Consider the following 25,616-nt stretch of genomic DNA (forward strand, 5'->3'; position numbering starts at 1 on the left):
TCTTCCCAGTATTTTCCTGATCTCATGTGGTATCAACATTCCATTTTGTCCTTTCTCTAATGCGTTTGATAATGAGTCTTATGTTAATGACACCTATTCTTAAATAATTATTGTTATAAACAATGGTCCTGTCTTCCTGCTCAGCAAATGCACTGTTGCATCTGTGAAATCGCAATTGTTGCCATGACAACGGAGGTGTCCAACAAGGAGAGGAGGCAAAGCTTTTGTGTAACATCAAGTAGAAACAGCATGTAATTTCTTAAAGTTGTTATTCAAATTAGATTTCGCGATCCATTTCAAAAAAAAAGAAATGTGTAACTTTTCCAATTTTTTCTCTCTCTTATAGGTTAATGGCTTTAGGAAAATATCTCTGTACAAGATAAAATAATTCATGTCAAATTCAATTTTTGTAAGCTTAATTGGCATACGTCATGTGGCCTGATGGTGCACATGAAAGAGAACTGATATAACGCCTGATATTAGCGTTAATAAAAACAGACCACCCCTAATTACCCTCTGGTAATCAGGACCTAGCTGCACCCAGTTTGTTAAAATTTATGGGGTGATAAGGAAAGGATTTGATGTAGATGTGTTTCTCCGTCAGCACATAAATTGCCCTCAAAATTAGAGCACAGCATGGCTGCCAGCGTGTGTAGGTAGAACTGAAAAGATTGATGTGGAGAGCTCACTAGGCACACAGACAATGGCTTTTTGCTGTGCAGCTTAAGTAGCTTCTCACACAGGTGGTTTTTCCCCACACTCCCTCTCAGATCCCCAAGGGTTCTGGAGCCTCTGATAGGAAAATAGATGCATCAAGGGCAGGGTCTACATAAACATGATAACAACCTCTCTGTAGGAATGTTGGCTGAGAAAAAAATGAATAAATATAAAAAGCCAGAGGTGTGTCACTGAACCCTGGCAAAGAAGCAGATGATGGGTGAGAGGAGACAGGGTGTAGAAATCAAAGGAAGGAACATTATGAATTGTGAGAAGAAGCAGAAACATCTGACACCCCTGAAGTCAGTCCTGTAAAGAGTGAACAGAACACTGCATGTCAAACTGAGTACTGTAATTCGGGAAGATGCAGTGGGTGAAGGAAACCGCATAGATTATACAACTCAGGGCCTTACCAGAATACAAGTCATTTTGCACACACACTAACATTCCCAAAGTCCCAAAGGCAAAACTCAGTTATCACAGGCAAGCATTTGCATTCCTTACCCTGAGAGTAGGAACAAGTCAGTTAGTGACTGGACACTCACCATTGGTTGCTCTTGCAGAGCTGTTGGTTCTCTGCGGTTAACTAACTTTTAATTCTCTGTGGGCATCCTGTGGTTTTTTTGTGTGTGCTGAACATTTACAAATGAATTGCACCCAAGGTCCCATTCTGGGCCTAAACAAGCCAAACAGAATATATAACCATGAAGCACTCCATGAGTCTCCTGGGAGTGTATCCAGCCTAGCGGCAAAAACCCTGCCCAGGCACAAAGCTCCTTGATCATGGGAAAGGAAGCCAATTCCAAAGACAGCTTAGAGCCTGTCACTTTAACTAACCTCCAGGCCAATGGGGACTGCTGTCTGTACCATGAAGCTCCTACTCTGCATTGTGCTGAGCTCTGAGGATACAGAGGAGGCAAGATGAAGCTGGTCGGTGAACAACTGAAATGTAAAATCTAACAAAGAAGCTAGGCACTACACAGCAAGCTAGTATGGGTGAAATCAGTGGGTGAGGAACTACAGGGCACTGTAGGGGTATTACAGGGAGATCTAACCTAGGAAAGTCAAAGGAAACTTCTCTGGAGGAGAGACAATTAAATTATAATTTAACCAGTAGGGCCAAAGCAGGAGTCAGTGGACAGTGGATTGCATGTCTCTTATATCTTGTTTCCTGAGGATAGTGGGAAGCCATTGAAAAGTTTTAAGCAGAGAAAATAAAGAGGCAGAGACCACAAACTAAAGTTGAAACAACTGGGTTTGATAAACCTTGCAAAATATCACTGCATAGGCAAGGTGACTTGGATAACTCTCCAACAGAGTAAAACAGAAAAGGAGGAGATGCCTGCTTTGTGATACAGGTAGTGTGTATAGCAGGCTTGGCTCCTGGAGAACTCAGCACATCACAACAACAGGGAAGTGTGAGGCATGGTCAGAGGTACTGACAATAATGAGCACAAGGACCAGAAGACTCCATGGCAGTGTCTAGTTGAGCTGCCAGCTCTCTAGCCTCATCTCTTTTCCCTGCTATGTCTCAACCCCAATATAACCCAAAATCTCTTTGACACGGCATTTGGAAACACTGTGCCTTTGCTAGAAATTTGGGGGCAATGTGGCGGCAATGCATAAAACATTGAACATCCCTTTTCTTAAAAGTCTTCTAGCTCCCCCATTCTACCCTGCTCCCCGCCCCCCAAATCTGCTCAGGCTTCAGCCTCCTGCCCACTACAATATAAACTCTCCTAGGGCAGAAATTTTTTATCACTTTTGTGTACTACTGCATCTCCAATACCTGCCTATGTTAGGCACTCCATAAATATTTTTCAATTAAAGCAATGAGCCTCCAGAGTCTCCTCACATTTTCCAGCTTGTTTTCTGGATTTCCTTCCAGAAGTTTCACTTTCTCACTTCATTGTGCAGAACACTTCACCTCCTACTCTTACCCACAGCTGCCCTTCCCAAAAATTCATTAATATGCTCTGACAAAGATCCTCATGTCTCACCCATCACAGCAGAGAAGAGCTTGCAGAGACTGGGATGTCAAGCTTCCCTTCCCCTTGAGTCTCTGCAAAGAGTCAGTTCAGGATTAAAGTAACCTGCTTTCTACCCAACTACTCAGAGATGCAGAAGAAACATTTCTCTTTAGCTAGAATAATCTGTGTGGAATTATACTTTTTTAAAATTTTTTTCATGTTTACTTATTTTTGAGAGAGACAGAGACAGAGTGTGAGTGGGGGAGGGGCAGAGAGAGAGGGAGACAGAATCAGAAGCAGGCTCCAGGCTCCAGGCTGTCAGCACAGAGCCCAACGCGGAGAAATCACGACCTGAGCTAAGTCCAATGTTTAACCAACTAAGCCACCCAGGCATCCCTATACTTTTTTTTTTTTTCAACGTTTATTTATTTTTGGGACAGAGAGAGACAGAGCATGAATGGGGGAGGGGCAGAGAGAGAGGGAGACACAGAATCGGAAACAGGCTCCAGGCTCTGAGCCATCAGCCCAGAGCCCGACGCGGGGCTCAAACTCACGGACCGCGAGATCGTGACCTGGCTAAAGTCGGACGCTAAACCGACTGCGCCACCCAGGCGCCCCGCCCCTATACTTTTTAATTTCACTCACATGAAGCAATAGTAATGAAAACATCCAACCTGCTTTCTTGAAAGTTCATTAAAAAAATTTCACTTTTGCATTATTTTAAGTTCTTAAAATAATATACTACCTACCCCTATTTTATATAATAGTATAATTTAGTGATGAGATGTTGTCTGAGAGACTCTTTTATCATTTATATTTTTTCAACTTGTTTTCCCTTTTCTCCTGTGAATATATATATGCTCATTGTAGAAAACTGTATACACACATATATGCATCTATACACAAACACACACATATATACAAAAAACTAAATCATAGTCATTTCTTCAAATCCCCCCTTTATACATTTTTCTATCCATAGTTAAAATGATACTATATACACAATACTATGTCCTGATGCTTGTACACTAGGAGCCTACTAACTAAAAATTATTTGTTATATTAAATCAAGTACCAAGAGTATGGTACAAATAATGTGTTATAGAGTGCAGAGAATTAAGAAATCACTGGATAGCTTTTCAAAAGAGATGTGTCTTTGACCTAAGGCGAAGGGAAGAGCACTTGGGGAGAGAGCAAGCCCCGGCAGAAGTTGTTCTCTGAAGGACAGTAAGGTAGCCATCTGGGTGAGGTAAGAGATTTAGACTAAAGAGAGCATAAGAGGCATGTGGGAAGGAATGCTGGAGACATGGTTTGGATTACTCTAGGAAGAGGTAAGTCAAAGCATGATAATGAGCAGCCACATATAGATATATCAGCAATTTCACTTAAGGAATAGGAAGAGATTGAACTTGGAAAAGATTCTATTTGATCTTCATACAACAATGCCAATTTATAGTTCTCATTCTCTATGTGTGTATATCCCTGATTTCAATTTTTGATTTGATTTTGCCATGTTCCAAGGCATAACCCCTTTCCTGTCTAAAGAAACTGCATGTTGGAATTTATTTTATGAAAGACTAGAATAATCAGACTAAGTCTCTTTTCAGGTAATGGGACTAAGTGAGTTTGTCTATTTTTGCAAATATAGCTAACTCTTTACTGACAAAATCACCCTGTAATCCTATAACTGGTAATTAGAAGTAATGCAATACCTTTTAGATACCTTATGCAAAAACATGAAGACCATAGGTAAAGTTCTTTTGTACCACAGTTTAATGTTAGTAGCATATGTAAGCATATGTAGTATGTATATGTATAGTGCATATGTAGTGTATGTGTGTGTGTATATACATATATACATATATATATATATGTAGTGTATATGTAATATAATTTCCTCTTACTTTTCCTGAAGTTTTATTCAAAAGAATTTGTTTTCTGACTATAATTTGGCAAAAGGCAAGTTAAAATGGATGCTGGAAAAGATTAAATTTATTCTTGTCTTGAGTTTACACTATGAAACCTCAGCCCCATAATTTTTGTTTTAATTACATCCAGACCATATTTAGCAATAAAAGGAGAATAGAAAGAGTGGGAGACGGTGCTGCTTTCTAGAGTTTTTATGTTCTTTAACTTTCAGTATTCACATCTACTATACAAGACCCACTTATCTCATGGCTTACTTATTTATGCTTCTGGTCAAAGGTATAAGGTTTTAAAAAATCTACACTTAAATTATTTATTAATATAATTAAACTTCCTCAAGTATTTTTTAATTGTCTCAGGAAGGATTTACTATAGTCTTATTCCACTTAGCACTAAGCAAAGCCCTTCAGTCTTAGACAATATTGTATTACAAATTATATAGATGAGGATAAATTCCAGGGAGGTGCAGGAAAGCAAGAGCATTTTACAGATTATCATCCATTCTTTTTTTCAATTTGTAAATGCAATACAGGTCTTAACTATTTTTTCCACATATGGAAATTAAGTTTCCCAATATGTAAGATTACCTTACTGGAAGTTGCAAACTATGCTAACACAAGTTTTTCCTTGCCCTTCTAAATCTGTCATTATGAATAACACAGCCAAATGACTAATGACTTTCCATTTGTCATCCAGACACTAATATTTCAGTTAAGATATGTAAACTACACTCAACTAGTATCAGCTAAAATTATGTCACTCCTGTAAAAAAAAAAAAAAAAGATTTTCCCCTTTGGCTATCCCCATTGCCACTGGCCCCCTTCTTTCACTGATAATGATGATTCTGCCTTATATTTAGAGCCAAATAAACAGACTTAGATTGTTAAGTGAGAGGTATTTATTTTAAATAGGTGACCCAACACTAATTTTTTTCAGTTTTTAATTGTAGCAACAAAACACAATTTAATTATGCTCTGAGTTCTGACTTGGGGGGCCTCAATGAATATTGCCCTTATTCCATATTTCACTGCTTCCAATATAGGAGGTACAGATCTCCTATAAAGCATATAAAGCATATTCATTACATTCTCTGCTTGGTTTTAAAAAAGTTTCTAAACTATTAATGAATTCTTTAAAGTGATCTAACAAGGGATATATGAGAAACACTATGTTTCAAAAATAGTTCCAAGGCGTTCATTGCCTGTGCCCAAAATTAATTTTAAAAACTACCTTAACTCTCCTGACTTCCTCCCAAAGCTAACTCTTTGGATTCTCTGGCCACAGCTGCCATTAATAGCTTTGTGCTATTTGTATCAATATATTTATTTTTTTTAATAGAGAGGGGTAGAAACACAGGGAAACACAGAATAGGAAGTGGTCTGCAGGCTCTGAGCTGTCAGCACGGAGCCTGATGCGAGACTTGAATGCACGACCCATGAGATCATGACCTGAGCCAAAGTCAAATGCTTAACTGACTGAGCCACCCAGATGCCCCTGTATCAATACATTTAAACTTCCAGAGGGATCTAGTTAAATTTTCTACCTCTAATGAATATATCACATAATAGTGTTTTAAGTATTTTAAAACACCACTACTAGATCTTTTTTTACCTTATGCACTTTTATCTTAAGTAAATTATTTTAATTTTTAATTTTTCTTTTAATCATTTTATTTAGGTATAATTGGCTCATAATAAACTGCACATATTTGAAGTGTACAATTTGAAAAGCTTTAACATATTTATACATCTAAGAAACCATCACCACAATAAAAATAATAAACATATCTTTTATCCCCCCGCCCAAATTTTCTTTGTAATTCCTTCCTCCTGTACCTTCCTACCCTGTATCCAACCCCATTTCCAAGCAACCACTTATCTGCCATCTACCATAGATTAGTGTGCATTTTCTAGAATTATATATAAATGCAATGATACAGTATGTACTCTTTTCTGTCCAGCTTCCTTTATTTTGTATAATTATTTTTAGATTCTTTTATTGTGTAGTATGTTTCAAAATCTGTTCCTTTTTATTACTCAGTAGTATAACAGTTTCCATACATTCATTTCTTGATGAACATTTGAATTGTTTCCAGAGTTTGGCTATCATAACTAAAGTTCTACAAACATTCATGTAGAAGTCTTCGTATGGACATGTCTTTCCATTTCTCTTGGTTAAATACATAAGAGAGGAATGGATGGATCATATGGTGTGTATATGTTTAACTTTTTAAGAAACTGCCAGCTTTTGAAAGTAGTTGTACCATTTTACCTTTCCACCAGCAGTAGTAATTCTTCCCAACACTTGGTATGATTAACCTTTTTAATTATACCTCTTCTAATAGGTATAGGTGATATCTCATTATGGCTTTAATTTGTATTTCCCTAATAAATAATGATCTTGAGAATCTTTTTGTGTGCTTCTTTTCCTAGCTGTTATCTTTTTTGGAGAAGTACCTTTTTAAATCTGTTTCTTTTTTTTAATTAAGTTTCTTGTCTCTTATTATTGAGTTTTGAGAGTTCATTATATATTCTGGATACAAATTCTTTATCAAATATAAGAGGTGCAAATACTTATCCCAGCATGTGGCTTGTGGGATTCTATTAACAATGTCTTTTGAAGAGCAAAAGTTTTTAATTTTGATAAAGTCCGACTTATCAATCAGTACTTTTATAACTCATGTTTTCAATACTGCATCTAGGACATGTTTGCCTAGCTCGAGGTCACAAAAGTTTTAACCTATGTTTTCTTCTAGAAGTTTCATAGTCTGAGGTTTCACATTTACTTTTATTATTCATTTTGCCTTAATTTATGTACATTGTTCAAATATGAATTCAACACCCCCTTTTTTGCACATTGCTATCCACTTGTTCCAATACCATTTGTTGAAAACATTATTCTTTCTTCACTACACTGCTTTTGCACCTTTGTAGAAAATTAGTTTTCTAGAAGTAGAATGGATGGTGTAAACACAACATAAGTATGGGTCTATTTCTGGGCTTTTCTGTTCCAGTGATCTATTGATGTTTTTCATAATATCAACTCAATATGGTCTGGATTACTGTAGCTTTATAATAAGTCTTGATATCAAATAGTCTTATTCTCCAACATTATTCTTTATCATGTGCACTTTTCACATAACTGTTGTCATGGAACCATTCAATATATCCTTCTACTCTTAAGAACATATGTATGCTTGGTCCACATTTGTCCATATTTGGGGGAAATGGTCTGATCAATGCTACTAATACTCTCCTGACTCTTAGAAAACATGTAAAGTATGGACATATACAAGTAGCCCTAGAAAACACCAGAAGTGCTACCAATAGATAAGATAAAATAATTAAGAAAAGAAACTCACCATACAATTCACTTTCCAAAATAACTTGTTCTTTGAGAACAGTTCATGTTACATTACACACCCTTAGAATTATATCAAACCTCAAAAAGCAAGACAGTACAACTTACTTCTAAGGGAGTCTTAGAGCTAGAGGCTTTGTCTTTTCTCCTTTGTGTCCTCTTCAGAGCCCCAGTTATAGCTCTAAGGTTATACCTCAAAAAGCTAACCCCCCAAAATGCTTATTAATACATGGTGATTGTCCACTATAAGAGAAGTTTGTGGCTTAAATTAAACAGAGGAATATTTATCTGCCATTTGGACCACTCCTTTCCTTCTAAAGACAATCAATAATAATTTCACAAGGAACAATTCAATCTCTTTTCAAAAAGTATAAACTCCTTTTTTAGACAAGTGAAAATGAAAACACAATAGTCCAAAATCTTTGTGATGCAACAAAAGCTGTTCTAAGAGAGAAGATTACAGCAATACAGGCCTGCATCAAGAAGTAAGAAAAAAATCTCAAATAAACAACCTAACTTTACACCTAAAGAAGCTAGAAAAAGAACAAAGCTTAAAATGAGAAAGAAGGAAATAAGATTAGAGCAGACATAAATGAAATAGAGACAAAAACAAACAATAGAATAGATCAATGAGACCAGGAGCTCATTCTTTGAAAGGATCAATAAAATTTATAAACTTTTAGCTAAACTCATCAAAGAGAGCGAGAGAGAGAGAGAGAGAGAGAGAGAGAACTCAACTAAATAAAATCAAAAAGAAAAGAAAAGAAATAACAACCAATACCACAGAAATATAAAGGATTATAAGAAAATCTTATGAAAAATTACATGCCAAGAAAGTGGACAACCTAGTGAATAAATGGATAAATTTCTAGAAACATATGAAATCATAAAACTAAATCAGGAAGAAATAGAAAATTTGAACAGACCATTACTAGGCATGAAATTTCATTACTAGGCATGAAATTGAAACAGTAATCAAAAAATACCTAACAAAAAAAGTCCATACCAAGATGGCTTCACTAATAAATTCTATCAAAGATTTAAAGAAGAGTTAATACCTATTCTTCTCAAACTATTCCAAAAAAATAAGAGGAAGGAAAGCTTCCAAATTCATTCTATGAAGTCCATATTACCCTGATACCAAAACCAGATAAAGACACTACCAAAAAAAAAAAAAGGGAAATTATGGGTCAATATCTCTGATGAGCATAAACTTAAAATCCTCCACAAAATATTAGCAAACTGAAAAAAATCATTCTCCATAATCAAGTGGAATTTATTCTTAGGATGCAAGGGTATTTCACTATCTGCAAATCAATCAATGTGATACATCACATCAATATGAGAAAGGATAAGAACAATATGATTATTTCAACAGACATAAAAAGGCTTTTGACTAAGTACAACATCCATTCATGACACAAACTCTCAACTGAATAGGTTTAGAGGAACGTGCCTGAACATAATAAAGGTCATATATGAAAAGCCCACAGCTAACATCATACTCAAAGGTGAAAAACTGAGAGCTTTTCCTCTAAGATTAGGAACAAGACAAGGATGGACACTCTTACCACTATTATCCAACATAGTACTGGAAGTCTTAGCCACAGCAATCAGACAACAAAAAGGAATAAAAGGCATCCAGGTTGGTAAGGAAGAAGTAAAATTTCCACAATGACATGACACTATAGATAGAAAACCCAAAAGACTTCACCAGAAAACTGCTACAACTGATAAATTAATTCAGTAAAGCCACAGGGTACAAAATCAATATACAGAAATCTGTTGCATTTTTATACACTAATAATGAAGTAGCAGAAAGACAAATTAAGAAAACAACCTCATTTACAATCGCACCAAAAGAATAAAATACCCTAGCAATAAACTTAACCGAGAAGGTAAAAGACTAGTACTTTGAAAACTATAAAACATTGATGAAATAAATTGAAGATGACACAAACAAACAGAAAGATAGTCCAAGCTCATGGACTGAGAGAACCAATATTTTTTAAATGTCCATACTACCCAAAGCAATATACAGATTTAATGCAATCCTATCAAACTACCAATAGCATTTTTTCATAGAACTAGAACAAATAATCCTAAAATTTGTATGGAACCGTAAAAACCCTAAGTAGCCAAAGCAACCTGAAAAAGAACAAAACTGGAGGTATCACAATCCCAGATTTCAAGATACACTACAAATCTGCAGTAATCAAAATAGCATGGTACTGGCATAAAAACTGACACATAGATTAATGGAACAGAATAGAGATCCAAGAAATAAACCCATGATTATATGGTTAATTAATTTACAACACTTACAACACAGTAGGCAAGAATATGCAATGTGAAAAAGTCTCTTCAACAAACAATGCTGGGAAAACTGGATGGCTACATGCAAAAGAATGAAACTGGACCACTTCCTTACACCATATACAAAGATAAATTCAAAATGGATGAAAGACCTAATTGTGAGACCTGAAACAATAAAATTCCTAGAAGAAAATATAGGCAATAATCTCTGACATCAGCTGTAGAAATATTTTTCTGGGGGCACCGGGGTGGCTCAGTCGGTTAAGCGTCCAACTTCAGCTCAGGTCATGATCTCACAGTCCGTGAGTTTGAGCCCCACGCTGGGCTCTGTGCTGACAGCTCGGAGACTGGAGCCTGCTTCAGATTCTGTGTCTCCCTCTCTCTCTGCCCCTCCCCTGCTCATGCTCTGTCTCTCTCTGTCTCAAAAATAAAAACATTAAAAAAAATTTTTTTTAATAAAAAAAAGAAATATTTTTCTAGATATGTCTCCTTTTGCAAGGTAAACAAAAGCAAAATTAAACTATTAAGACTACATCACAATGAAAACTTCACAATAAAAAGCATTCTTTCTGCAAATAACCTAGTCAGCAAACTAAATGACAATCCACTGAATGGGAGAAGATATTTGCAAATAACAAATCTGATAAGGGATTAATATTCAACATATATAAAGATTTTATACAACCTGAGACCAGAAAACAAATAATCTAGTTTAAAAATGTGCTGAAGTCATGAACAGACATTTCTCCAAAGAAGACATACAGATGGCCAACAGATATATGAAAAGATGCTCAACATCACTCATCATCAGAGAAATGCAAATCAAACTACAATGAGATATCACTTCACACTAGTCAGAACAGCTAAAATCAAAAACATAAGAAACAACTTTTGGCAAGGATGTGGAGAGTAAGAACTCTTGTGCATTATTAGTGGGAATGGAAACTGGTCCATCCATTGTGGAAAACAGTATGGAAGTTCGTCAAAAAATGAAAAATAGGATTACCATATGATCCACTAATTCCACTACTGGATACGTACCCAAAGAAAATCAAAACACTAATTTGAAAAGATACATGCATCCCCTCGTTTACTGCAGCATTATTTACAATAGCCAAGATATGGAAGCAACCCAAGTATACATCGATAGATGAATCGATAAAGAAGGTGTGGTACACACACACACACACACACACACACACACAACGGGATATTACTCAGCCATAAAAAATAATGAAATTTTGACATTTGCATCAATACAGATGGAACTCAGAGAAAGACAAATATCATATGATTTCATTTATATGTGGAATTTAAGAAAAAAAAACAAAATGAACCAAAAAAAAAAGAGACAAACAAAAACATATTCTTAACAAACTGGTGGTTACCAAAGGGGAAGTGGGTGGAGGGATGGGTGAAATAGGTGAAGAGGAATAAGTACACTTAGCAGGATGAGCACGGAGTAATGTACAGAATTGTTGAATCACTATATTTTACACCTGAATTAATATAACGCTACTAATTATACTGAATTAAAAAATGAAACTAGAAGTATAAACTCCTTTTCTCAGAGACTAGTTTTAAACACCTTCCTGTTTTCTAATAAACAAAGGGAAAGAAGATGTACAAATGCAAATACAATCATATATTTAAAATAAACTTGCTTTTTAAAAGCATCTTTTTGTGTACTTTTTGCATACTTTTGTCGAAAAGGATACTATGAAAGTAAAAGCATATGGCTAGCCACAGGCAGGCTGCAAAAGCAGATAGCTCTAGCTACTCCTCCCTCTCCCAAAAACAACTCCACTGTGGAGTAAGAGATTTACAATAAAATGAAAGACTTTTCTTCTGTGTTAAAAGCCAAGAAATCTATGTTCAGTAAAAAAGATCAATAAGCTTTCATTTTCAGATATTCAGTGATCAAAAAAATTATGTTAACAATTCAACAAATATTTACTGAAAAATTATTTTTTGTTTATTCCCCAAACACTGGTAGACTGTGCTAGACACTGCCAGGCAGGGACTGAAGATTCAAACAAGAATAAATCAAGTCTTTCCTTTCATAGAATCTTATTGAGGTGGTTGGGGGCAGGGCATGGATTGGAAAGAAGAGAAAGGAGGAGACAGACATGTAAATAAATCATTATAATATTGTGAAATTAGTTGAATAAAGTTGAACACAAAGTACATTGACAGTTCGAAAGAAGTAACTAGCTTTATTGTGGGAGATGAAGGGGGACTGCACAGGGTTCAGCTCTGTCTGATTCCAAAGAAGCATATGACATAGGGGCTTACAGCCTCATTGCAGAGATAAAATCCACTATAACTCAATACCGATTCAAAGAAATCAGTTACTAATTAGCAATTTAAAACTTTCTGAAAGCAGTTTTTTCTATTTGCTGATGCAGTAGATTTGCCTCTAGAATCACTCTTGGAGTACTCAGTGCTTACCCGTGAACATATTACCTCAGAGTTAAGACCTAAGTAAATGAAGAAAAGATTTAAAAGACAGATGTGTTGGAGGTTTCAAAAAAGAGTAGGAAATATGCAAAAACTAAAACTCCTTATTTAACAATTCTGTCTAGAAACAACAATGCTCTCAGAGAGACTTTCAAAGACTCCTAACTTGAAAATAGTAGCAAGTCCCAGAAAAAAAAATGTTGTATTGTTTTACTTTATAGAATCATAGCCCATATACAAATAGTGGCAGTTACTTTACTTTAAAAACTATGCTGTATTTTTATATTGGGCTACTATCTAGTCATTAAAGAACCATAATATTCTCAAAAGATATCATTAAGAGAGTGAAAAGGCCAGCCACAGACTGGGAGATATTTATAATAAATATAGCTGCCAAAAAAGTGATATCCAAAATGTAAGAAGTTCCACAAAGAGACAATCCAGTTTTTAAATGAGTGAAAGGCATGAGGGGCATTAAGGAGGGCACTTTTTGGGATGAGCACTGGGTGTCATATGTAAGAGATAAATCACTGGGTTCTACTCCTGAAGCCAAGACTACACTGTATGTTATCTAACTTGCATTTAAATAATAAAAAAAGAGTGAAAGTCTTAACAGGCACTTCAGAAAAAGTACATCCAAACTGCCAATAAGCTAATTTAAAAATTCTCAAAATCATTATTCATCAGCAAAAAGAAAATTGAGACCAAAGCCTCATCAGAATGGTTTAAATTAAAAGACTGGTAATTCCAGGGGTTGAAGGGGATAAGGGACAACTGGAATTTTCAATACTGTTGGTGCAAGTGTAAATTTGTACAGTCACTTTGGAAACTGTTTGGCAGTATTTACTAAAAAGCTAAACACAGACCTACCTACTCTATGAAACAACAATTCTCCTTCTAGGAATATTCTCTAGGGGAGTAAATTCACATATTAGCCAAAAGACACATAGAAGAATGTTCATAGCAGTTCTATTCCTAATAACCATAAGCTAAAAACAATGCAAATGTCCATCAACAGTAGAATGATTAAAATTAAAATTGTGTGGTATTTTCATACTACAGTATACAACATGAGAGTAAAAGAGAACTGCTACACAGTAGTGTAAGTGCCTGACATTAAGCTTTTGATTGTCAAAGCACCCTTTTCAAAAGACATCCATCTTGAATAACCATATCACCAGCTATATGACGCAGCTACTAGCAAAACAACCAGATAAAGAACTAGAAGAAGGTCCCTCTTCAAACTACTTGAGTGACTCCATTTCTCCTTTCCTGTACCATAATTCCCATTCTTACGCTTTAAATTACCCAATATAAAATGAAGCCATGTAGCTCTCGACACCCCAAGTCCAGACCCTAATAAAGGCAGAACCCCAGGTTCTCTTTCCCCAGCACATCCCTGTGCAGTCCTCAGGTGTGTCCTATGCCCTCCAGGACTCGTAAATGATAAATCTTGTTCCTCAAAGTTCCCTTATAGGTAAATGGATTAAAGACTTGAATGCAAGACCTGAAACCATAAAATTCCTAGAAGAAAACAGGGGAAAGTCTTCCTGATATTGGTCTTGGCAATGATTTTTGGATTTGACATCCAAAGCATAGACAATGAAAGCCCAAAGAGACCACATCAAACAACAACTGGGACTACATCAAACTAAAAAGCTCTGCACAGCAAAGGAAACAATAGAGGGAACAGGTAGACTATGCAATGAGAGAAAATATTTGCAAATCATATATCTGATATGGAGTTAATTTTCAAAATATATAAGGCATTTATCCACCTCAACAGCCAAAAACAAACAACAAACAAAACAAAAAACCAACAACAAATAATCCAATTGAATAATGGGCAAAGTACTAGAATAGAGATTTTCCCAAAGAAATACAAATGGCCAACAGGTTATTGAAAACGTGCTCAACATCACTAGTCATCAGGGAAATGCAAATCAAAACCATAATTAGACATCACCTCATACCTGTTAGAATGGCTATTAACAAAAAGACAAGAAATAACAAATGTTGGTGAGGGTCTAGAGAAAAGGAACCATTGTACACTATTCATGGGAATGTGAACTGGCATAGTCATATGGAAAATATTCTGGAGGTTTCCCAAAAATTAAAAATAGAACTACCACATGATCCAACAATTTCACTTCTAGACATATATCCAAAGGAAATGAAATTAGAATTTCAAATAGATATCTGTACTCCCATGTTCACTGCAGCATTATTTATAATAGCCAAAATATGGGAAGAACCTAAGTGTCCATCAAAATTTGAATAGATATACAAAATGTGGTATATATCCACAATGCAATATTATTCAGCCATAAAAAAAAATAAGAAATCCTGCCATTTGTGACAACGTTGACGAAACATGAGGGCATTATGCTAAGTGAAATAAGTCATTCAGAGAAAAACAAAACTGTATAATTTCACTTACACGTGGAATTTAAGAAAAAGTCAAACTCATGGAAACAGAGTAGAAAGGTGTTGCCAGGGCTGGATGGTGGGAGAAACAGGCAGATGTTGATCAAACTGTACTAACTTTAACTTATTAGATGAAAGTACCTTGATTGTGGTAATCATTTCACAATGTATATGTACATGAAATCATCACACTGACATTTTAAATATATACCATTTTTGTCAATTATATTTCATACAGCTAGAGAAAAAATAAAAGTGAAAAATTTAACAATTAAAAAACATACTATGAAAAGATTATTTACAAGTCACCAAAAAAGCTTATTTCTGAGTGGTAGGATTATTGGTGATTTTTATTTTCCTTAGACTCTCTTGCTTTTTTTTGCCTTTTTTTAACCACTTTTTATTATTCATTTTTGAGAGACCGAGAGAGACAGCATAAGCAGGGGAGGGGCAGAAAGAGGAAACACAGAATCTGAAACAGGCTCCAGTCTCTGAGCTGTCAGCACAAAGCCCAACGTAGGGCTTGAACCCATGAACCGTAAGCTCATGACCTGAGCTGAAATCAGATGCTCAACCATCTGAGCCATGCAGGTGCCCCTGTGCTCTTTTTTTCAAAATTTCTTCAATTATTATACAATATTGTCATATATACATTTTACTGTCACTGCATGTTATTAATATGTGTACTATTTACATGCTATTTCTGTTCTTTATATTCTGACTATGCAAAAACTATGAATTTTTATAAGAATTATATGTAAGACCTTTTTATCAAACGTAGATAGATTATTTTTCAGGCAAATTATAGCTTAAATACCAGCTATTTCATCAAAATCTTGCCCCAGCAGATAATGAGCATCTCAGCTAAGAAAAGTATATAAACATTTCTTCACAGCTTTAGTCGTTACCTTACTTATCAGTAACACTAGTTTGTAAAACTAATACTTTTTTAAAGTAATTCAGCATCAGGAAGAAACCAATACTATTTATCTTACTATATGATCATTAATAATCCAGCTCTTTGTAAAAAAGTTAAGCTGTTGTAAATGAGTAAATTCACTCTGAACTCATTAATTGTTCCAGATTTCCATGGGCCAATAAAATTCATATTATGCCAACTTTGTCCAATTTGTAGGTAAAAATGTTACCTTTGTTCACATTGTCTCTTCAGTACAGTATGCAGAAGAAACAGGTTTTTGTTTCTTTCCATGCTTTTGTTTTTTGGTGTGTGTGTGTGTGTGTGTGTGTGTGTGTGTGTGTGTGTTTTCTGCTTTAGTTGATTTTCACTTTATATCTCATGGAATAAAGTTGAAGCCAGTCTGTACTCCCACTGCCTTCCCCTGAAGATGGGTTCTGTGTGGTGTTTATTAAGCAGTGAAACTGGTTCCAGGAAAAAGTTTTGTCTTTCCTTTAACTATTTTTTCCTAAACTCTGATGGCAGATATGTACCAGGCAACACAATGTATACCCAAATAGACTCAACCCTAAGGGGCTGTTTTTCAAGACACCCTAATGACAGGTTGTCCATGAGCAATCTGGTTGACTAGTAAAGTGTTAACTCAGATGCTCGCCATGCTGCCTGAGACTCAGCAGGGCAGGAAGAGAAGGCAAGGACATTTACACAGAAACAAAAAATCGCAAGAAATGCAAAAAAAAAAAAAAAAAAAAAAGGAGGATTGAATTACATTTTAGAGGGAATTAAGCCACAAACAGAAGAGCTTTGAGAATCATGCACAAAAATGCAGCACAACTATAACCTGTAAATGTCTTGTTCTCTCTCCTGCCTGAACTCATGTACAGAAACAGACACAGGAAGTAGATTATAGTTGCCCAATCTCCCTAAGGCTGCTCAGTATTTATGTTGAAAGAATTATATACCATCACATCAGACCAAAATTCAGATTTGGTCAAAGACTGACCTTTGGTCAATCCAGCAGTCTCTCAAACCTGTCTTCTCTCTGAAAGGGCGGGCCTACGCCAGCCGACTCCATCCTGTTCCGTGTCCTTCACCTTGACCACTCCTCCTCCCCCTTGAGTAAACCCCCCCTCACCTGCCTAACAGGACTCGGACCCTTCCCCAGGACCCTTCCCCAGCCAATCGGCTCAGGCCATAGCCATTACCTCACCAACTGCCCCCAGGCTCCAATAAAACCTTTGTCCATTTGAAACTCGCTGTCTTTCCCTGGTATCTCACCGCTGCGTCGGTGCAGGTAGGGGATTGAGCTCGAGCTAGCTCGAATAAAGGCTCTTTGCTTTTGCATCGGACTCGGCTCCCTGGTGGTCTTTGGGGATCACGAATTCTGGGCATAACATTTGGGGCTCGTCCAGGATCCCCAAGACCCCCGAGGGACCCCCGACCTGGAGAGCCTGACTGGCCACGGTTAGTGTCTGTTTGTTCTGTCTTTTCTGTGTGAGCTCATTTCTGGAATTCTGGTAGTGCCCGACGCGGTCTAAGTGGACGCACTGGAGGACCACGGGCCCGGAGTTTCGGAAGACGTTCCGATTCTCCCTTCTGGAGGGACGTGGAATCCCCTCAAAGGTCTGAGACGAGGCGGGTCGCTCCCGCTGGTCGGCGTGAGGCTGTCGTCTTTGGAGGGACGTGGAATCCCCTCATCGGTTTTGGAGGGACATGGAATCCCCTCAAAGGTCTAAGCTAGCTTGCAGTTTTGCTTCCATGGAGTTGGAAGACTTTCTAGGAGCCCTCTGTTTGTCTGTTTTTGTGCTTCTCTGTTTTGTTCTGTGGACTTACTGGACGGACGTTATGGGACAGACTCAGACTACTCCTCTAAGTATTATGATTGATCACTTTAAGGATGTGAGGGGAAGAGCTAACAACCTCAGTGTGGAAGTCCGAAAGGGTCGGTTGCAGTTTTTTTGTTCTAGCGAGTGGCCAACTTTCAATGTCGGATGGCCACCAGAGGGGACCTTCGACCTCCCTACCATCCACCGAGTCAGGAGTATCATCTCTCAGCCTACGACCGGCCATCTTGATCAACTCCCTTACATTATCACTTGCCAGGACCTTGTAGAAGACCCACCCTCTTGGCTTCAGCCCTTCCTAACCCTGCTCCCTCCGGAGCCAAAACCCATTCTTGCTTTGCAGGAGACAGAGAAGAGGAAAAGTCTTACCCAGCCTTCAGCACCCCTCTACCCTGTCCTACAGGAGGGTACTGAAGAAGAATTAATTTTTCCTCCCCCATATAACCCCTCTAGGATGCCGGAACAACACCATCCTCCCCCCTCCGGGGTGAGGCAGACGCTGTTCCGAGAGCGGGAGGCGGAAACGCTCCAGGGGGAAGCCCGCCCTTTACCGGACAAAGGGCTCAGAGGGGGCAATCCGCCTCCGCCGGCCGCCGACTCCACTATTCTGCCCCTGCGAGCCACCGGACCCCCAGACGCGGAGGGGAATCAGCCCCATCACTATTGGCCTTTCGCCACTAGTGACCTCTACAATTGGAAAGCTCAGAATCCTAAGTTTTCCGAGAAACCGGCAGGGCTTATTGATTTATTAGACTCTGTTCTTTTTACCCATCAGCCCACGTGGGGTGATTGCCAGCAGCTTTTGCAGGTCCTGTTCACAACTGAAGAAAGAGAAAGAATCCTCAGTGGGGCCCGAAAACTAGTTCCAGGCACAGACGGGAATCCCACCACCAACCAGGCTCAGATAGATGCCTCCTTCCCCTTAACTCGACCCCAGTAGGATTTCAACACGGCAGAAGGTAAGGAGAGGCTCCGGGTCTACCGCCAGACTCTAATGGGGGGTCTCCGAATGGCTGCTAGAAAGCCAACCAATTTGGCCAAAGTAGGAAATGTACAACAGGGAAAAGATGAATCTCCGGCTGCCTTTTTAGAACGGATCATGGAGGCATTCCGTACCTATACCCCCATGGATCCAGAGGCTCCAGAAAGCAAGGCAGCTGTTATCATGGCCTTTGTAAACCAATCGGCCATAGACATTAGGAGAAAATTACAGAAAATAGATAGACTAGGAGAAAAAAGTCTGCAGGACTTACTGGTGGTAGCCGAAAAGGTATATAATAACCGGGAGCCTCCTGAGGACAAGCAGACTCGAGACCTGGCCAGAATACTACTAGCTACCACTGCTGACTTCCCCGAGGAACGAGACCGCCGTCTCCGGCAGCTGGCAGACGACACAAGAAAAGGTAAAAGCACCACCAAGGGGGGGGATGCAGAGGCTGCAGAAGGATCAGTGCGCATACTGCAAGGAAATAGGGCATTGGGCCCGAGATTGTCCAAAAAGAGCTGGCGGGAAGGGAAGCAAGACTGATCGAGTAAAAGTCCTAGAGCTGGATGAACTAAGTGATTAGGGGAGTCAGGGTTCGGACCCTCTCCCCAAACCCAGGGTAACTCTTAAAGTAGAGGGGACCCCTATTGACTTCCTTGTCGACACCAGAGCACAACATTCGGTCCTCCGCACCCCACAAGGAAAACTAGCTAGCAAGAAGTCCTGGGTACAAGGGGCAACTGGTATGAGCCAGTATTCATGGACTACCCGAAGAACAGTAGATTTGGGAACGGGCCGGGTATCCCACTCCTTATGGTAATACCAGAATGCCCCTACCCGCTGTTAGGACGGGACTTACTGACCAAGATTGGAGCTCAGATAACTTTCAGACAAGGGGGGCCTCAGGTCACTGATGGCAAGGGCCACCCCATCCAGGTCCTGACCATGAAACTGGAGGATGAATACCTCCTCCACCAGGAGGCACTCCCGAGAGAGAATAATATAGACAGATGGCTACAAGAATTCCCCTCGGTTTGGGCAGAGACGGGGGGGATGGAACTAGCCGCTCACAGGACCCCAGTCCTGGTAGAGCTCAAGCCAGGAGAGAGTCCAGTAAGGATCAAACAATACCCCATGTCTCAGGAGGCCTGGAAGGGGATCCAGCCACACATCCGGAGACTACGAAGCCTAGGGGTACTAGTTCCTTGCCAGTCTGCCTGGAACACCCCCTTACTGCCGGTCAAAAAGCCTCACACAAATGACTACCGACCGTTACAAGACCTCCGGGAAGTAAATAAGAGGGTCGCGGACATGCACCCAACTGTTCCCAACCCATATACTCTCTTGAGCTCCTTAGCGCCCTGCAGGGTCTGGTATACTGTACTGGATTTAAAGGACGCCTTCTTCAGTCTGCCGCTGGCACCCCAGAGCCAACCCTTGTTCGCCTTCGAGTGGCATGATCCGGAGTAGGGCTACAGCGGGCAACTCACCTGGACACGGCTACCTCAGGGATTCAAAAATTCACCCACCATCTTCGACGAGGCACTACACGAGGACCTGGGTGAGTACAGAAGGGAGCACCCTGGCCTCACCCTTCTACAGTATGTAGATGACATCCTGATTGCTGCCGACAGGGCCAAAGACTGTGAGCGAGGGACCCAGGACCTGCTGGCTACCCTGGGGGCCTTAGGATACCGGGCATCCCGAAGAAGGCTCAGATATGCAGGAAGAGGGTAAGTTACCTGGGATATATCCTGGAGGGCGGACAGCGGCGGTTATCAGAAGCCAGAAAAGAAACTGTCCTAAAGATCCCTACTCCCACCTCCCGAAGAGAAGTGAGGGAATTCCTAGGATCAGCCGGCTACTGCCGCCTCTGGGTTCCAGGTTTTGCTGAGATCGCCAGGCCCCTATATGAAGCTACCAAAGAGGGGAAAACACTTAAATGGGCTGAAAAAGAAGAAACTGCCTTTAATCGGTTAAAAAAGGCCCTCCTAAGTGCCCCAGCCCTGGGCCTACCAGACATTACAAAGCCCTTCTACCTCTTTGTAGACGAACATAAGGGAATAGCAAAAGGGGTTCTAACTCAAGCCTTAGGCCCCTGGAACCATCCAGTGGCTTACCTGTCTAAGAAACTAGACCTAGTGGCTGCCGGCTGGCCGCCATGCCTAAGAATTATTGCAGCGACAGCACTCCTAGTCAAGGATGCAGACAAACTGACCCTAGGACAGGAGATCTGGATCACGACCCCACATGCCCATTGAAGGGGTCCTGAAACAGCCTCCGGATAGATGGATGAGCAATACACGTATGACTCATTACCAGAGCCTCCTACTCAACCCTCCACGAGTGTGGTTCCACCCCAGTGCAGCCCTCAATCCTGCAACCCTGCTGCCCGACCTTGACCTAGGGGCTCCATTACATGACTGTGCGGGAATACTGGAACAAGTACATGGATTCCGGACGGACCTAACCGACCGGACCCTCCCCGATGCTGAGGCTACTTGGTTCACTGATGGCAGCAGCTTTGTGCGAGACGGACACAGGTATGCGGGTGCAGCAGTGGTCACCGAAACGGACACCGTATGGGTGGAGGCTCTACCCTCTGGAACGTCAGCCCAGCGAGCAGAACTCATAGCCCTCACCAAGGCGCTGATGCTGGGAGCTGGAAAACGGCTTAACATCTACACAGACAGCCGTTATGCATTTGCCACAGCTCATATTCATGGGGCAGCTTATCAGGAGAGGGGGTTACTGACGGCAGAAGGACGGAATATAAAAAATAAGCAGGAGATACTTAACCTGCTTACGGCCTTATGGCTTCCTGCCAAGCTAGCCATTATCCACTGCCAAGGGCACCAAAAAGCTGATAACCCAGTAGCTAGAGGTAATCGAAAGGCTGACCAGGCGGCCAAGGCAGTAGCCCTTACTCCAGTCCCCACCATGACCATACAACTACCAGACCCGGGAGACCCAGTTTTACCAGACCAGCCCAAATACTCCCAGGAGGAGTTACAGCGGATCAAGAAACTCCCTATGGCCCAGGAGATAAAGGGATGGTGGTATACACCTAACAAGGAGCTCGTGTTGCCAGACCAGGTCGGAGTCTCAATATTAGAGCACATGCATCGGTCTACTCACATGGGGGCCCAAAAATTAAAAGACTTAATCCGACATGCCGGAATTAAGATTCACCAACAGGACACCAAAATAGAGCAAGTTGTATCTGCCTGCAAGACCTGCCAACTCACCAATGCGAGGGCCACATCAAATAAAAAAGGAACCAGGCTCAGAGGCACCAGACCGGGAGCCCAATGGGAAATCGACTTCACTGAAGTCAAACCAGGAAAGTATGGTTTTAAATATCTTTTAGTATTTACAGACACCTTCTCTGGCTGGGTGGAGGCATACCCAACCAAGCATGAAACAGCTCAGACGGTGGCTAAGAAGCTACTAGAAGACATCTTACCCAGGTATGGTTTTCCTGCCATGGTAGGATCAGACAATGGACCAGCTTTTATCTCGCAGGTAACACAGGCAGTAGCCGAGGCGGTGGGGGCAAACTGGAAATTACATTGTGCTTATAGGCCCCAGAGCTCAGGACAGGTAGAATGAATAGAACCCTAAAAGAGACCCTTACCAAATTAACCATGGAGACTGGCGGGGACTGGGTGACTCTCCTGCCGTACGCCCTTTACCGGGTTAGAAACACTCCTTACACTCTGGGTTTTACTCCCTACGAGATCATGTTTGGCAGGCCACCCCCTGTTATTCCCAGCCTTCGAGCTGAACTTATTGCTGAGTTTAAAGATCAAGAACTTTTTCTTTCCTTGAGCGGGCTCCAGAGGGCGCACGAGGACATTTGGCCGCGCCTCCGTGCCATCTACGAGGCTGGCCCGATCCCGACACCTCATCAGTACAGGCTGGGAGACTGGGTCTACGTCAACAGGCACCACCGAGAGACTCTCGAGCCGCGCTGGAAGGGACCCTACATCGTGGTGTTGACAACCCCCACCGCTCTCAAGGTAGATGGCATCGCGACCTGGGTCCATCACACCCACGCTCAGCCAGCGGACCCCTCCTCGATCCGGAAGGACGTTGTCACGCGATGGGCCATCAGTCGGGACCAACACAACCCGCTCAAGCTCAAGCTACAGCGCATTCCACCTACCTAATATTGGTAACTCTGTTAACTCTGCTTGTCATTGCTCATTCTGCCGGGAGTCCCCACGGCCCCCCAAACATCACCTGGCAGATCATAGACACCAGCTTGGGGACAATACTTAATCAGACCTCCCAGAGCCACCCCAGGGACACTTGCTTCCCAGAACTTTGTGTAAACCTCCAAACTCTGTTCCCCTTGTCACCATAAATGCAGCCAGTCCCATGATTGGGTCCCTAAGCTACATGACAAGGGGGGAATGAAAGGACGGGCCTACGCCGGCCAACTCCATCCTGTTCCGTGTCCTTCACCTTGACCACACCTCCTCCCCTTGAGTAAACCCCCCCTCACCTGCCTAACAGGACTCGGACCCTTCCCCAGGACCCTTCCCCAGCCAATCGGCTCAGGCCATAGCCATTACCTCACCAACTGCCCCCAGGCCCCAATAAAACCTTTGTCCTTTTGAAACTCGCTCTCTTTCCCTGGTATCTCACCGCTGCGTCGGTGCAGGTAGGGGATTGAGCTCGAGCTAGCTCGAATAAAGGCTCTTTGCTTTTGCATCGGACTCGGCTCCCTGGTGGTCTTTGGGGATCACGAATTCTGGGCATAACACTCTCCATGACCTCTCCTCTCTGGCTGGGTAGGAGTCTTTCCCGTATTCACATGACTAAGAGCAATTTCTTAAACCTGACTCTCTCAGTCAATGTCAGCTCCATCACTGACTCATTATGTGGCCTCCAAAACAGTATTTAATCTTTCTGAGCCTCATTTCCTCCCATGTGAAATGAAAATAATAACTGTATCTTCCCACAGGTTTCTTGTGAGGATTAAATGTACATAAAGGATAGGGGCACCTGGGTAGCTCAGTCGGTTAAGCATCCAACTTTGGCTCAGGTCACGATCTCGTGGTTTGTGAGTTTGAGCCCGGCATTGGGCTCTGTGCTGACAGCTCAGAGCCTAGAGCCTGCTTCGGATTCTGTGTCTCCCTCTCTCTTCCCCTCCCCACCTCTTGCTCCGTCTCTCTCTCAAAATTAAAGAAACATTAAAAAAAATTAAATGTACACAAAGGATGGTTCTTGGTACATAGTAAACACTCATTAAATACAGTATAGATGCTACTACTAATTCCATACCTGTCTCCACATGAGCTTAATGCCTGAGAAAGAAACCGGAGATATTTGCTTGAACATCTTTACCCTAGTAAAGTTCATATGTAAGTCCATGTGTACAGAAATGTAACTTCATTTTTTGTTAAAATCCATTTAAATCAATGTTTACCAGGTACCTATTTAATTAATAAAAGTTTAAATTCTCTTTCAGGTCTGTTCCTCCCCACCAACCCATTGATAATTTGGCAATTGCCTCTACATGTTAAAGGCAAAGTAGTTCTCTTTAAATCTTTATGGGTACTTTTTAAATAAATGATTTTTATTATGAGAGAGAAAGAGAGACAGAGGGAGAGAGAGAGAGCACATGTGTGCACACAAGCTGGGGAGAGGGAGACAGAGAGGGAAATAGAGAATCCCAAGCAGGCTCCGTGTTTTCAGTGCAGAGTCCAATGGGGGGCCCGAACACATGAAACGTGAGATCATAACCTGAGCCAAAATCAAGAGTCTGATGCTTTACCAACCGAGCCATACCGGTGCCCCAGTGGGTACTTCCTTTGATAAAATATTTCAAACACTATCCATTTGTAAAAGACAGCCCATCCTAAGTGGACCTTCTGTCATAAATCTTTTCTGAGTTCAACAGTCAACTTTGCCATTTCACTCTTCTCAACTTCTACAGGACCTCAACAATGTAAATATCACTTGATTCTTTTACCTCAAATGGTGTATTTTTAATTTAAAACACTTAAGTTTTAAAATAAATAAAAATTAAATCACTGTGAAACTATATTTTATGTTAATTAAACAATAGGAGAATCACCCAGAAATAGTCTCTTATTTCCTCAAATCCCATAGATATAACACGTTGTCAAATTAGCTCTTATTTGTTGAATGCATTCTATGTGCCATACCATACCCTAAATGCTTTTCATATCTTATCCAATTTAACTCCCATGGGTTTCAGTTAGAAATACATTAGGAAAGATAGGAAAGGGGATTATCTTTTGTGTAGGAAGACATTATGGGTTTTATTCATGTTATACATTGAATTCTTCTAATGATAAGATTGATATACTAAATTCTCCACTTTGTGCATGAGAAAACTGAAGGTAAGCAGATTTAAGTAACTAATCCAAAGTTCCGTAATTAGCAAATGGCAAAGTTAGAATCCAATGATTTCTGGCTTTAGCACCTGCAGACTAAGTCCTGATTCATTCTCTGACTGGCTTGTCACCTTGGACAAGTGAGTTAAACCTGCCAGACCTCAGACCCCCAACTGGAAAGGAATTACTAAAACCAAAACCTAATACTCAAGACCCATCTTATTCATGAGCTGTGCTAAGTGGTTTATGGGAATTATTCTTTCCTCTCAGAACAAAATCCACAAGGCACTTATTACTCTTCCTGTTTTATAGATAAGGAAAAAA

The 25,616-nt window shown here is 40.4% G+C and overlaps 1 protein-coding gene across 1 annotated transcript; it reads left to right on the top strand.

Moving 5' to 3' along the window:
- Positions 1–18,450: 18,450 nt before the first annotated feature.
- On the top strand, positions 18,451–23,683 carry LOC128315596 (uncharacterized; the record flags this gene model as incomplete). Its single annotated transcript, XM_053222549.1, is given in 6 exon segments — positions 18,451–19,261; positions 19,263–19,730; positions 19,733–20,623; positions 20,626–21,176; positions 21,178–22,522; positions 22,525–23,683. Coding segments are annotated over 6 exon segments (4,635 nt in total), but the record flags the coding sequence as incomplete, so codon positions are not given.
- Between the last annotated feature and the right edge of the window lie 1,933 nt (positions 23,684–25,616).

This window comes from Acinonyx jubatus, chromosome B2, assembly GCF_027475565.1.
Source record: "Acinonyx jubatus isolate Ajub_Pintada_27869175 chromosome B2, VMU_Ajub_asm_v1.0, whole genome shotgun sequence".
In the NCBI taxonomy this organism is placed as follows: domain Eukaryota; kingdom Metazoa; phylum Chordata; class Mammalia; order Carnivora; family Felidae; genus Acinonyx; species Acinonyx jubatus.